We start from the raw sequence: 14,491 nt of genomic DNA, 5'->3' as shown, positions 1-14,491 counted from the left end.
ACACCACAGAATTTAGAAGAACTGTTTTAGCATTGTGTGTAAATGGATAGGTGATCAGGGGAGTTTGAGGCACAGAGGAAATAATTGGAAGAAGAGGTTTTGCACATTTTCTTTGCCCCTACCCATGCCCCTATGACTTCCTTAGATGCCAGTATTGTAGAACCCATACAGATAAAGAGATTCTTGTTTGCAGTGGAAAAAGAAAGAAGAATGTTTGGGCTTTTGCTGTAGAGAAAGTAACTTCTAGAACACTTAGCCATGGCTTGTCTTTGAAGAAACTTCAGATTCCCTTCCTAGAATGTGGGCCCACAGACAATTAAGATGGTCAATGATGCCATCTTATTTTATTATCCCTCCTACCTGTGCATCTCTCAGACATAGAAACAGAACTCTGAAACATAGACTCTGGTGCAACAGTTAATTTCATAGACAAAATTACATTGCATCAGTTCAAATTGGTCACACAGTTATTAGAGAAAACTCTGCTAGCTGAGACAACTGACAGGTAATCACTTCAAGTCAGTCCTATTTTGCCACGTCTTCTGCAGTTGAAAATAAATGGTCATACAGAATTCTTGCCACTCAAATCACATTTTTTTTAATGGCCTATAGTATTGGGCAGAAACTGGTTATAGCTTTCTGGGGGAAACAAGGGTCAATTTATTTCCCCTCTCAATAGCACCACTCTTTTCCTTTTTTCATTGTTGCCTGAACCTCATCCCTTGCCAGGAAAGTACACAGATTTTGCTGATGTTTTGGGGGAAGAAGAAACCCTGCTTATTGGACAGTGACTGTATCATCAATTTAAAACCCAGCGTTGAAATAAATGGCAATATCATCAGTTTATTCAAGAATTAGCTACTTTAAAGGTAATTGGAAGAAAGGATTTATACTTCCTTCTGCATTTCCACCATCTGCACCTATATTATTTGAAAAAAAAAGCTGTTGTTTGAGAATTGTTCATGATTATAAACTTCTGAATTCTATAACCTTTAGGAACTATTACAATATCTGTGGCCTTTTATTTCACACCTGCACGTTTGCCTTCAAAAGGCATGCAGTTTTACAATGGAGCTTGGATGGAGCTTACACTTTGATTTGAATGAAAGAGTCATGAATATTTAACTGCTTTTGACATCCAATTTGGCAAATTTGAAACACACGCTTATGACCTCTGGCTTGGGTGATTACCCTATAGTATTCTGCAGGCACATGAAGGAAATATTTTCCAGTATTTTAGACAAATATGTAGCAGTGTGCCATGTCAGAAGTGTCCTAGAATGCTTTTGAAGGCACATCTTAAGTTTTGGGAAACCTTTCCCTAATTACTGTACATTTGTGTATTCATTTATAATCCTCCCATGATCTAAAACCAAATGGATAACTGGAGAAGATGAGTACTTTGCTCAAGTACTATTTGCAATGCTATGTGTCTTCTCAGACTGAACTATTGTGCCTCACAGAATTTACTTGCATTCCTCCATTAGCATTTATTTCAAGAAGTCTGTGGTTATCACACCTGCATCCTGTCTTCCAGAGTTCCTTTTACTGCTTATTGAGTCCCTGACTTTCCCAAAGGGAGACAGAATTTACTTATTAAACGTATATGCTGCTCATCCTGCCTATAGGCACCTCTAAACAACTCTAGGCTGTTGCAGCCAATAAAAGCAACATGATAAAACATTGAAACAATAAATATTAACACTAAAATTGACTTAAGAATTAACAAAGAAGGCAAGGAAGGGAGGAAGATAGACACAGCCTTTATCTCATCTCCAGTATGACAGCCCCCCCATCAGGCATAACCAAGAATGCCCAACTTCTCTTAAAGGAACAGTTAGATTTGATCAAGGTTGCCTATAAACATGGAAATGTGCATAGGAAAGAGATTGCCAAGATTGCAGTGGGAGGTTTGGTGTTATTGACCACTAGGTTGTTTTCCACAAAATTTGTTGGAAACCCCCGTGGGCTGCTGTCTACAATTGCTACTTCAGTGAAGATACATCCAATTTTACTGGTCACTGCTTGTTTAAGAGATGCTGCTCCGTTCCTAGTATTATGCCTTTTCTTACCCAACTGTTTTCAGTGGTTGGGGAATGAGGTGGAATTATTCTAGATTTTAGATGCGGAAGGAGTTGCTTACATCTTATTCACTGGAAGGGCTATCCTGAATCTGAGAGACTGTGGAAAGAGCAAAGGATGTCCACATGCCATAACTTATCTGGGTTTCTAGGTGCATGGCTTGAGATAGAACATACTATATATTTTGATATTCTCTGTGTCTGTGGCTATTTGAGAATTCACTGAACTACAGCTGGGAAATCTCATGGATACCCTTATCCAGATCTCAGCTACTAGGATTATAAAAATATTTTCACATTTCCTGCAGATGGCTAGATTCTTTTCTTTGCTCATAATTCTAATTCAGAATCCATTATAGACAGCTGTTGGCTCTGATAGAAAATAATTGCTCTTTTACTAGATTCAGCTGTGAGCAGTCAGGCTTCCTTTGCCTTATAATGTATATATAAACACAGGGAGGAATAAAATTAACTAAATACATGTGAATAAAATGATTCATTGAGAATGCTGATCAAATAATGAACCAAAGCACAGCGCAGGTCAATGGAAATTACAGGTCTCACAGGACATGCTAAATGTCTGGAAATAAGGATATTGATATTGTTAAGTTAAACGGGGGTATATCTGTTAGGTTAAGAATAGCCAGGATTGGCATTTAATATAGTAATAATGAAGCTCACTAAATTTACCATTGATTCACAGAAAAATAATCAGGAGAAAATTATGTTTAGAAGGAAGCTCCTCCTCAAGCCAGAGTTCTCTACTTTTTCCATTCCATTTTCCAGAAATCAGAAAGTATATATCTCATGCAAACAACAAAGTCTTCAGATGTTAGAAAAAAGTATTCAGAGTAGGAAGATGGAGAAGCACGTGAACATGTTACTGGATGCTCTGTGTCAGTGCAGTTTGAAGCAATGACATCTACCCATGGTTGGCTGAATGGACTACTGTTTCCTAAAGGTTTGTGAATCCTTCCCAATGGGGGTTCTTGATTAGATAGGGAACCCAAGTCCACAGAGATTGTAACCACGTTCAGCCAGGCATGATTATATTTCCAATTCAGACCTTCCTTCTTGATAGAAAGAAGGAAACTGGGGCAGAGTGGCTAGAGCAGTGGTTCTCAACCTGTGGGCCGGGACCCCATTTGGGGTCGAACGATCATTTCACGGGGATCGCCAAACAATGCAGTCCACTATTTTTCCCCCTTTTCCTTAGCTGTGCTACTCCCTTTTATTCTATTGGCTTTTGAAAGCCAATAGAATAGACTTTCTTGAATAGAGTCTAATTCTATTGGCTTTCAAAAGCCAATAGGAATTGTCCAGGCTGTCTCTGCCCTGCTGAGCCCGCCAAAAGTCCCATTCTGCAAACGGTGCTGCACCAGTTGAGTAGTCCTCGGCTTATGACCGGTTGAGTAGTCCTCGACTTACGACCGGTTGGGGGGTCACGGCATTAAAAAGGTTGAGAACCACTGGGCTAGAGCATGTTGGATGGCAGTGGAAGTCCACATTTTAAAGTAATTGAGGTTAAGAAAATGCTGCCCTAGACTGTCTCTCTGAAATGCAAGGCAGCTTCAAAGTGAAAGGGTGATCATGACTTCCTTTGTATGGGAACATAAAGCCCTTTTCTTCCACTACTGTGCTATTGGTCAAACAACCAATCAGCCACACATTGAGCAATACACCATAATTTCTGGAGGCATAGAGCCCAACAAAGGGAAAGATGAGAGGAAATCAAAGACTTGCAAAAACAAATTCAGGAAGGGAATTCTTCTACGGATGCAGAAGTGAAGGTACTTTATGGAAAAGCAGAGAGGCGGGAAAAAGATCCTTCTTTGAACTGGTCACTCAGACACCCACTGAGCTCAGAAAAGGGGCTTGCAGCTTGGAGGAACAGAAATGGGAAAGCTATCTTAACTCAAAGATATACTGGATTACTAGAATGACCCAGCGGCATGTCACTGTGTTGGAATGGATGCAATCCATATGAAAGCATTGGCCATTTAACCTGTGGCCCAGAAAGCATGATATTAGTAGCCACAACCCAGCCCCCATCCTAGTAGTACTTAGTTACTGCCAGTGTAGGATGCACAAGGAGAAACTGCTCTACCGAAAATGATTCCACACCCATCTCAAAAAATATGTGACATAACATTCTGGACTATACCTGTCTTTGCTTTAAAATTCAGCAACTTGTCTGATTTAGTCACTTACTGAGCAAACAAACAAGCAAGAAACCAATTAATTTTTTTTTCTGAATAACGTTAGGCTGCACAGATCTCACCATCAAGAAAACCTGAGGGATCTTCTGAATGGTAATTAGGCAAATTCAATTTCTACTGAGTAGCTTGCAAGTGTTATTGGAAGATATAGCCTCAACCATTTGCATATCTGATGAAACAGAAATTGTAGTGCAGTCTTCCTCAATATCACTGCTTTCGGCATTGTGGTAGGATTTACAGAACATAGTCATGCTCTCAGGGACCAGTGTGTGCAGGCTGAGAATTTTGGGAACAGTGATCAGAAAATGCCAGGAAGCCAGTCAGGTTGTAAAATATTTCCATTATAGAAAGATTAAAAGCCAAATTTTTTACATTTCATCCTTCAGTAACAAAGTATTCTGATAAGGTCTGTTTCTGATTCAGCCCATTCCTAAGTTGTCACAAAAAAAGGACAGAGTATTTACAGTGATTCTAAACATTTTTTAGAAATAAATGGCACGACTTATTTCTTGGTAAGCACAGTTTGAATTGCAGGTTACGTTGTTCGTGTTAGGACATTATATGAAGACCGCAGAAAATGCAGCGTGTCAAAAAAAGATATACAGATGTTTGTATTGGCTCATCGCCAGCATCTATAGAATGATTTTAATATTTCAAAATGAAGATGAAAAGAAAATCGTGCAGCCTAACCTTTCAGAATGAAGAAAAAGAAATAGGATCTGCAACAGAATGCACACTCCATTATAGGGCTCAAATCTATTTAATTTCATTATCTTTGTATCCCAGTTATCTAATTCTTCCTCTTCTCTTTCGTAATTCATTCATATTGCATAGTCAATGACTAGGTTGAATCCTTACTTGTAAAGAGTTCCTAATGTCACACCTTTTTTTTTACATCATCATCATCATCATCATTTTATTTCTCCAAATACTGGATTTGCCCCTGCTACTACCACGGTTGAGTTGGGAGTACTGAAGTGCTTTGGGGTTGAAGGGATTAGTGATGACATCACCTTTGCCTGGGGGATACCTAGTTGGGGGCTCCTTTCATGTCCTCATTAAGATTCCCATTGAAGTGGTACCCATCTATCTACTCAAGGTTGCCCACATTTGAACTGCTAAGTTGGCAGGACCTGGAGCGAGTGATGGGCACTCACCCTGCCTTGCAGCAGCAATCAGGCCTCGAACGTGAGCTTGTCAATTGTCAGCCCAGCGTCCTAACCATGTGATCCACTGCACTCCCTTGCCTGTTGCCATTCCTCCTGGTATCAATTTTCCTATTTTTAACAGGAACAACAATCACACCCATATCTTCAAATATGGAAGAAATTGTACATAAAACATTTCATTCTCACTGAACAAAAACAACAAAAATAAAAAATAAACCTAAATTTATTGTTCTACCCCTCTGTAGCCTGCATCAAAGTATTCTACAGTTGTTTAAAAAAACCAACAAAAACAGCTGCTACAAAACAGAACAAGGTGAAATGCATGAGAAGTACATGTAAAATGATTGAAAAATAAGAAAGGAAAAAATTAATGAATAATTTAAAGGTGAGAAAGATTGAAAAGTAAATATTAAATTGAATGAGCAGAAGCCAAAGAAATCCTTAATAGAAAAGAGCATCATGATAAAAAAATGACAAGAACAGAAAATAAGATGTGAAAAAACATAATAGAAACATGAGAATGGATGGATGTGATATCAAGGAAAGCTAATGAGAAGCACATTACAGAAAAGCTAAAAGTAGGATAGTGTTAAGAATGAACAAGCATTTTAGAATTAAAACCTGAAGAAATAGAAACAGAAATAGGAAAAAGAGTATACTATGTTTACTATCAGCACAAGTATTAGAGAACAAAGTTAAAATTGAATAATATTAACTGGATATTGGGAAGATATCAACAGTGATTTTAAAAAATAAAATCAAAATGGCAAATTCCAGCAATCTTAACCTTGAGCAATCTCATGTCATGCTTTCTAAATTAATTCCTATGAGAACACCAACATTTCTCTAGATTTACTACTTTTAGTCCATACTGCTTTCAGGAATTTATTTTTCTGTTTTAAATAAAACTTTCCAAAGTTGAGATTGTGCAAATGCCATTTCAAGGTAGTATTGTGGCTTGTCACCCAGGGCCACTGCATTGTTATCATTGTTTTAAAAAGATATACTTTCATTTTTTTAGATTTGAGAATCTGAGGAAATGGTTCTTATACTAACTGGTAATGTCAAAATTTATAGAATAATTTATAATTAAAGCTGTTTGGTTGATACGCAAAATACCTGAATGTTCAAGTATTTTTGGCAATATTAAAATTCTCTGTAAAGATAAAAACATTTATTTTGGCCACATCGTTTTCACAGTTTGGAAAGCCATAAGGAGGACATGCATCCCAATAGCACCTTCTCACATATGTTGCTCATGGATTGGCATTGAGAAGAGCATGTCTCCATTTTTACTATGTGATTGCTCATTAGAATAATCAGTGCTCACAACCATCATTATAGTTCCTCAATGTGATTATACAAGTGAACACTACTCTACTTGAAAAATGCTTCCTTTTATTAATCTTCACCCCCTTGAAATTCTGCTTGTTAGATATCCAATATAGCCACCTTATTTCCTTTATTTTTCTGCTCTAAAAATATCTAAATGTTCCTCACTGGGACTTGCTCCAGCCTCTTCATCAGCACATTTGAGCAGCCAAGAGAAGATGCCTGGATCAGATGTAAGCAAAGAGGAACATAATCATTTAAATGCAATTATACTGGGTTCTGCAATTAATGCCATTGTTTTAAAATTTTGGTTTCCTGTAGAAATGGCCATATGACAATTGCCAGATTGCAGCTGCTTTTGCTTTTGTACTCTTGGTTTGGCATTGTAATTTGTGATGGGTCACAATCATTTGAAAATTTGTTATATCTTAAAGCCCTTTGTACTCAATGGGAGAAGATAATCACAACCATCCAATCCCATTGATTTAAATGGAACTGAAGAATGACTAACTCTTTGGATTGGAGCCACAATTTTATTACACAATCAACATTTTAAGGGGACAGATTATAGCAGGCCATTCACATATCCTTTAGAGTTTTAGTTTGCCTGGGTAGCCAATGATGAAACCAATTAATTCAGTACTATATCAGATGTAACTTTTCATTCTTACTTTTTTAAATATGTCAGAAACTTTTTTTGCGTTCTTAAAATCATATCCATAAGTTTCAAATAATTTTTTGTGATATTAATACTCAGGATTCTTACTATGCTCCTTAACACTACAAATATGCCTTGTATGCAACCCCATGAATGAAATGTAAGTAAAAATATTGTGGGGTCAGAAGGAGTAATGGTGTAACAGTTACACCAGGAGTGAATAATGTTTTTGAGTTGCAGTGGCTGGGATGGGGGGGGGGCAGCGTGTACTGATAAATATGGTAATAAAAAATGGCGGGAACTACACTTTTGAGACCTGTTTCCCCTCTGTGAAGTAGATTTTTGGCATGAAATATTTACTTTAGCCCTCAAGCTTAAATGCCCTTTTTCAGGGTATCTTTTTATATTGGCCAAAATTGCCATTAAGCTCCTGTTGGCCTTTTGGAAAGCCCTTAAGTCCAGCCATATGGGTTAGAAAGATAGTTGAGCTCCTGTGTGTTGGTTGCATGGCTTGTTTGGTGGCTATTTAATGCTCTTATTCATTTGTTTATTATTTATTAATCAAATTAATTATCAAATAATGGGACCCTACCATCTTTCTAGATAAGTGATTCCCCAGAGCATTTCATTAGGGGAATCAGTAGTATTTCTCTAATTATAAATGGGATCATCCTTCTTACTTTAAGTACAGCATTTCAGGATGCTAAAGAACTGGTCCCAACTATCAGCTATTGTGTGACAGTTCTCTCATTCTCTTTGAAGGCAAATATACACATATCCTATTCACAATATTAACTCTTAATAATTAATTCATTTTTGATCCAGCTATGTTTCTACCTTATCCCATCTAGCTCAGACTGAACAATAATGTCAAGAATATTTTACCAGATATTTTGCTGTAATTAAACTATACTGTATCTAAAGAATTCACATTATCTGTTATGGAAGTTATTAATTAAAAATATGTTGTCTTGAAATCGTTTTTGAAAAATCAAAGCTTGGAATAAACACCTTTTTCTTGGAAAAATATTTGTGAAATCATATATCACATCATATATCGTATATCGTATATCATATCATATACCTTTTAAAGATGCTGCAACAAGCAGGATCTGCTTCAGGATATTAGGCATGCTTGCATATGCTGATGCCACTCCTGTAAGCTTATCACGTTTGTCAGAAATCTGAAAAGCTGCTTCAGGAACGGAGATGTGGCAGGGAGGGGTATTTTATAAGAAGGATTATAAAAAAACCAGAATATGCCTAGTAAAAGTTTTGCATGAATGGACTCTATATCTCTATACCCTGATGTAGATCTACAAACATACATATCAGAGAAAACACTCATTAGATGACTGTTAGGAGAAGATCACGATCCATAAAATAACATTTTAGAAATTACTCTAAGTTTCTAAGTGATTCCTAGAGAGTGCATGCATGGATTACATCCTACCTGTTTTTGTTCTGCAATTTTGTTTTTGTTCTGTAATTCTGGCTTGTATATGTAATGAGTAAATTTGCCAGATAACAGGAGAAAAATAAATGAAATGCAATGTACGAAAATATATAGAATATTAAACCGTGAAATGCTAGCTTATGAGAGCTTCATAATATTTGACAATGTTGTTGATGCAAAATTTGCACTTACCTGCAGTGAACGACCATTGGTCCAGCATCAGGAGGATTACAAGTTTTAACTCGACGTAAGAAAGCTAGGAATGGTGTTGGATGTTCTGGAACGCCATGATCTGGCCATGCGGTGAACTGGAATTGTCTAACTTCTCTCTTTTCGCTCGATCCATTCTAACATATAAGAACCTTAGTGTAAATTAGTTTTAGTACCAAAACAATGCATCAGAATGCAATCATCATGAAATCAAGTGAAATAAATTTATTGTTAGTCTAAAAATTTTATTTTTATCCTTTTTATTGCAGTAATTAAATATTTGATTAGAATTAGCACAAGCATGGCATTTAGTATTCAATATTTTTGTCTATAGTTACAATATGAAAAATGATTTTATATAAGAAAAAGGTCAAAAAGCTAGTCTAGTTTTTTTTTGGGGGGGAGGGGAGAATGACAGGAGAAAAAGAAGTCATGTACTGTGACTGTCAAGAGAAGAACAAAAAAGAATGTGTAAAATTTTTTTACAATAGTGTTTTAGATTTAATGGTGGAAATGCTCCATAGTTGTAAATATGGCTTAAAACAGCAAGAATTTTCTTCAGTGGAAAATTTGGACAAAAGACCTCCAGGACATCTGTATATTTCAAGGAATTTTGCTATTGGAAATAACTGAATTGCATATCTCTTGCACATTCTTTCTGTAAGTCCACATTTTGAACATCAATGTAAAGATCTTTAATCCTCTTTATACAGAAATTTGAAGACTTGCTTGTGATACTGCCAAAACTTAAATAACAACCTTGTTTCATCAAAAGATACTCAATGCTTGCATAACACAAACATACCTTATAAAGGGCAAATGTTCTAACACAATATGTTGCCAATTCTACGGTGTCCAGCAATGTGACTTGAATCAATCCGTATGTTTCTGTTCCTCTGCTTGGCCAATACTGATCACATTTAACCTGCAACAAGCAAATTAGATATGAGGGGAAAATGAAAAATAAAGCCAGTAACGTTACATTGCTATAAAGGCGTGGAAAACAAATGGAAACCAGCTAAAGAGAAGAAGACTAAGTTGAGACAGGAGAGAACCAAAAGACCCCCTAGCTGTCGTGCAAATGATCCAGGTCATCCAGAAGGAGAGAAGGAAAGTATGGTTCATTTGGGGAACATTACTGAAATAGCTTTTACAGCACTTAGCATGTTGCGTGAGTCAGTGGGAACTCAAGTCAGAATACTATAAGTTTAATAGGGGATTTCTTACAGCGAAGCAAGACCTTTAATGAAGCTTTATGAGTACTCTTGGAATTCCACGGTCCAGACGATATGTCTCAGCACAACTATATAAGAATGGGATTAAGAAAAAGAAGATTCATGAAACTACTTCCTCTGATAAAAGACAATGTTTCCCCAATTTACTTTTCTCATCCTTAGCTGGATGAGGATGTTTAGTTATTATGACAAGAAGTATGGTATATTGTTATATACCGTATTTTCCGGCGTATAAGACGACTTGGCATATAAGACGACCCCTGACTTTGGAGACGATTTGCATGCTTAGAAAGTCATCTTATATGCCGGAAAATATGGTAGCTGAAGCAGAATTGATTTCTAATTGACCTCATTTTTATTTTCACCATGAAATAGATCTGACGGCCTTATTGAAATTTAGACTGTCCACTTCCATCTGTACCTTATTCACTGTGCCTGGCTGCTGATAGTTCTGGTTATTTTTTTTCCAGCTCTTGCTACCTGTTTGTCCAGGAAGACCACTTCATTTGAAGACATATTTTTATCTTTCATGTCGGGAGACATGAGGCATTACTCTGCTATGGCAGGGAAAAGGGCTTCCCCCCCTTTCCTCTTAAGAAGCAGACAGAATGCTTAATATATATATATGTGTGTGTGTGTGTGTGTGTGTGTGTCCAAATGTATTGAATATTAGATGTGCTTTCATGAGTAGTAGTGCTACTGTTATATTCATCGGATAAGAGAATAACAGAGTTGGAAGGAACCTTGGAGGTCTTCTAGTCCAACCCCCCCTGCCAAGCAGGAAACCTTATAACATTTCAGACTAAGATAAAAGCTCTGCTCAGATGTTACAGAAGGGAAAAAAATTCAAACACACAAATAACATAGATGGAAATCTGTTATTCTGAAGTCATGCTAGGCCAGGGGTAGGCAATCTTGGCTTTTTTATGACTCGTGGACTTCAACTCCTAGAATACCTGAGCCAGCCATGCCATGTTGAAGTCCACAAGTCATAAAAGAGCCAAGATTGCCTACCCCTGTGCTACGCAATGTAGACCTTGAAAAAAACGGGGCAAAATTAGATAGGGTGACTAGACCAAAACCTTCATATGTACTGTTAGTGGTATAACTGTAAAGTTATACAACCTATGCATGACAACTATGCTTAATGTAAAATGAAGCAGCAATATTGCTGTGTTGGTTAAATAATTGCACTAAATATAGATTTGCAACCAAAGTGGTTAAAGATTTCTATATTGTTCAACGTTTTCTAAAATTGTATTTATTTTTAATCTTACATTTTTAATACATATGATTAACAAAACAATCTTTAATACACATGATTAACAAAACAAAACAATTTAATATACATGATTAACAAAACAATAAGGGAAGAATAAATTAGAACAAACCAAACCAAATAATAAAATAGGAAAAACAAAACAAAACAAAACTGGACTACCTCAAATGAGGGAAACGAAAAAAAGGGAAAAAAATACTTTTTATATTATACTTATCTATAGTTATTGTTTTACTACTACATATACTACATAATATAATCAATATAAAATATAGTTGTAAAAAATCATAAAAACTCTGCTACAGTAAGACATATTGTTGCATTCTTTGATTAGAAGATACATCTTTTCCAAAACAGATAGGTCACACATTACCTTCTATATTATCCAGTAATGTTTTATAGGGAGTAAACTATTTGAGAAAATATCTAGCTCCATATAGAACACCACTGAGATCATCCCTGCAGTGCCAATATTCATTTGGCATCAACCAAGAAGACTTTTTCCTATTGAGACTAACCATTCATGAATGATACAAGACACCCTGAAATTATGGGATACTTCTATACAACAGCAAACCTAATGAGTGGAAATATATGAAATGTTTGAAGGAATGATGAATGCAGAAAAGACCTGCATCCACACTGAGAAACAGCTAGTTGATCAACACTTCAACACACAATTTCACAAATAGAGTTTGTATATTCTTGCTTTGAAAAAAATATGCGAACTGTCTGGTATTTTTAGAGTTAATGCAGAGGAGAAGGAGAGAGGAGGGAAAAGCCCACGAAAGGGAAAGGAAGGGAACCTTTGCCCTTCACACTAATTGGAGAACGTAAATCATGACAGCAAAATAGGGAGTGGAAATGCTAGCAAAAATAACTGCTCGGTGGGTGGGGAATTCAGATCTTAGCATTGCCTTTCATCATGTCTATGCCGACATTTTGTCACATAAATAAAGAGACTTTTTAGGATAAAATGCCTGGAAGTTCTTTGAAGTGTTTCATTAGTCGGAACCATGACATAGAGATTGAACAACTATTCATTACATACCGGTCTCAAGAATACCGGAAGAACAATGATTATGCAGCCAACATCTGAATGTGGAACCTGAGGTTACATCATGGTAACCCCCTCCATTACAGGGCACAGAAGCTAATATGAGGCTTAAGATCTTGGATAAACTAACTACAGTCAACCCTTGAGACTAATTACCAAGGCTCAGTGGAGATGTACTATCAGATACTATACTAGGAAACACTAATAGAACCCTTGTGACAATCCCAATTGCCACCATAACTCAGATCAATGAATTGATATACACTACAGCCACTGTATTCCTGGATATGGTTGGCTATGTGATCAAAGAGTACATACTCCTCGTGAAAAATAAGGTTAGAAACTAAAACCAAGGCAACTTGGAAGAGATTAGTCAGTTGGTGGAACTACAGAAGGATGTGAAGATTAAGGATAAGACTTAGCTACTGAAAAAAAAATAGAAGGACTTGACTGCTAGAGACTGCTAAACAGCACTGGCTACCAGGCTAAAGAGGTATGCTAGAGAAGCAGAGGCTAAGAAGATATATGCCCTGTTCTCCAAACAACCATCCAAGATGTACTTTCAACTGCCAGGAAACAACACCGTTAAGAGCACACCTACCAACAACAGAAACTGAACAGTATTGGAGGAACATGTGGGAAAAAGAGAAGACACATAACTGTTCCCACTGCTGTTCTGGATAGGCTTGATTTCCCTCAGCAAGATAATCACAAGACTGGATGGATGCAAGTTCAAGAGTGGAATTAACATCAACCATCTTCGCTACATGGATGACATCAATTGTATGTTAAGTGTGATCAAAACATTGATTCACTGATTCACCTGACATGGATCTACAATGAGGTTATTGGAATGGTAGTCAAGAAATGTAAGGTAGATAAGACTGAAAGAGTGGAACTAACAGGGGGACACATAGCGGACATACAGATCAGCTACAGGTACCTTGGTATTCCACAGTCACATGGGAATTACAATGAGGAAGCAAGAAACATAGCAACATCCAAGTATCACCAAAGGATATCCTAAAGCAGGGGTGTCAATCTCACAAGTCATGTGACGTGTCGTGACGTATTGCAACTTTTTTCCATTGCTAGCAATGGGGTGGGCGCGGTTTCAGCAAGACGCATCCGGCCCATGGACCAGCAGTTTGACACCCCTGTCCTAAAGAGTCAGCTCAATGGGAAGAACATGATCCATACCATCAACACATATGCCCTATAAGTCATCAGATACCCTGCTGGTATAGTGAGTTGGTCAAAGAAAAACATAGAGCTTGCCGATGGAAAGTCCTCACAATACATGGAGGATTCCGCCCCAAATTCAACAACTGTAGGCTAAACACCAGCCAGAAAGCGAGTATAGGGAATCCAACGAGTGTCAAAGCCACTGTCATGGATGAATCCCAGAGCATCCAGGAGTACACGAGTAAAATGACACCCCCAAAAAGCTATTGAGATTCTGCCTGAGGCAGCAGCAGACAGGAAACAAGATGAAGCAGTGATGTTTGAGATATTTTCAAAAGAATATGAAGTTAGAACTAAGGTGACAGTAATCTGAATATTTTCTATTAGGTTCGGTCCTGACTTGTCTGTAACTGTGGATGGTTTAAAAGACTGTAGCTATACTATAGCTCATACTTTCTGCCTTTCTTTTGCAATTATTTGCTTATGATGACTATAATTGTTACAATAGACTATATAAGAACAGCTACTATTGCTTGTATCACCTTAATGGAGTGCTGAACTTTATACTTCTTCAAACAAGTTAATTTTCTAAGTTTCAAATAATTAGGTT

At 37.0% G+C, this 14,491-nt stretch overlaps 1 protein-coding gene across 50 annotated transcripts in view; it reads right to left on the bottom strand.

Moving 5' to 3' along the window:
• Positions 1–14,491, bottom strand: part of PTPRD (protein tyrosine phosphatase receptor type D) — a 478,865-nt gene that overhangs the window by 36,927 nt on the left and 427,447 nt on the right. For all 50 annotated transcript variants that reach the window (XM_039356096.1, XM_039356097.1, XM_039356101.1 and 47 more), the window contains 2 exons: positions 9,931–10,050; positions 9,108–9,262 (listed from right to left, as the gene is read on the bottom strand). In XM_039356096.1, coding sequence (XP_039212030.1) covers positions 9,108–9,262; positions 9,931–10,050 — 275 coding nt within the window. The remainder of the gene's footprint in view (positions 1–9,107; positions 9,263–9,930; positions 10,051–14,491) is intronic.

Source organism: Crotalus tigris, unplaced genomic scaffold, assembly GCF_016545835.1.
Source record: "Crotalus tigris isolate CLP2741 ecotype Arizona unplaced genomic scaffold, ASM1654583v1 scf7180000018786.1720131, whole genome shotgun sequence".
Lineage (NCBI taxonomy): Eukaryota > Metazoa > Chordata > Lepidosauria > Squamata > Viperidae > Crotalus > Crotalus tigris.
Note: the sequence above shows the minus strand (reverse complement) of the source record. Positions and strands in the feature narration are given on the sequence as shown.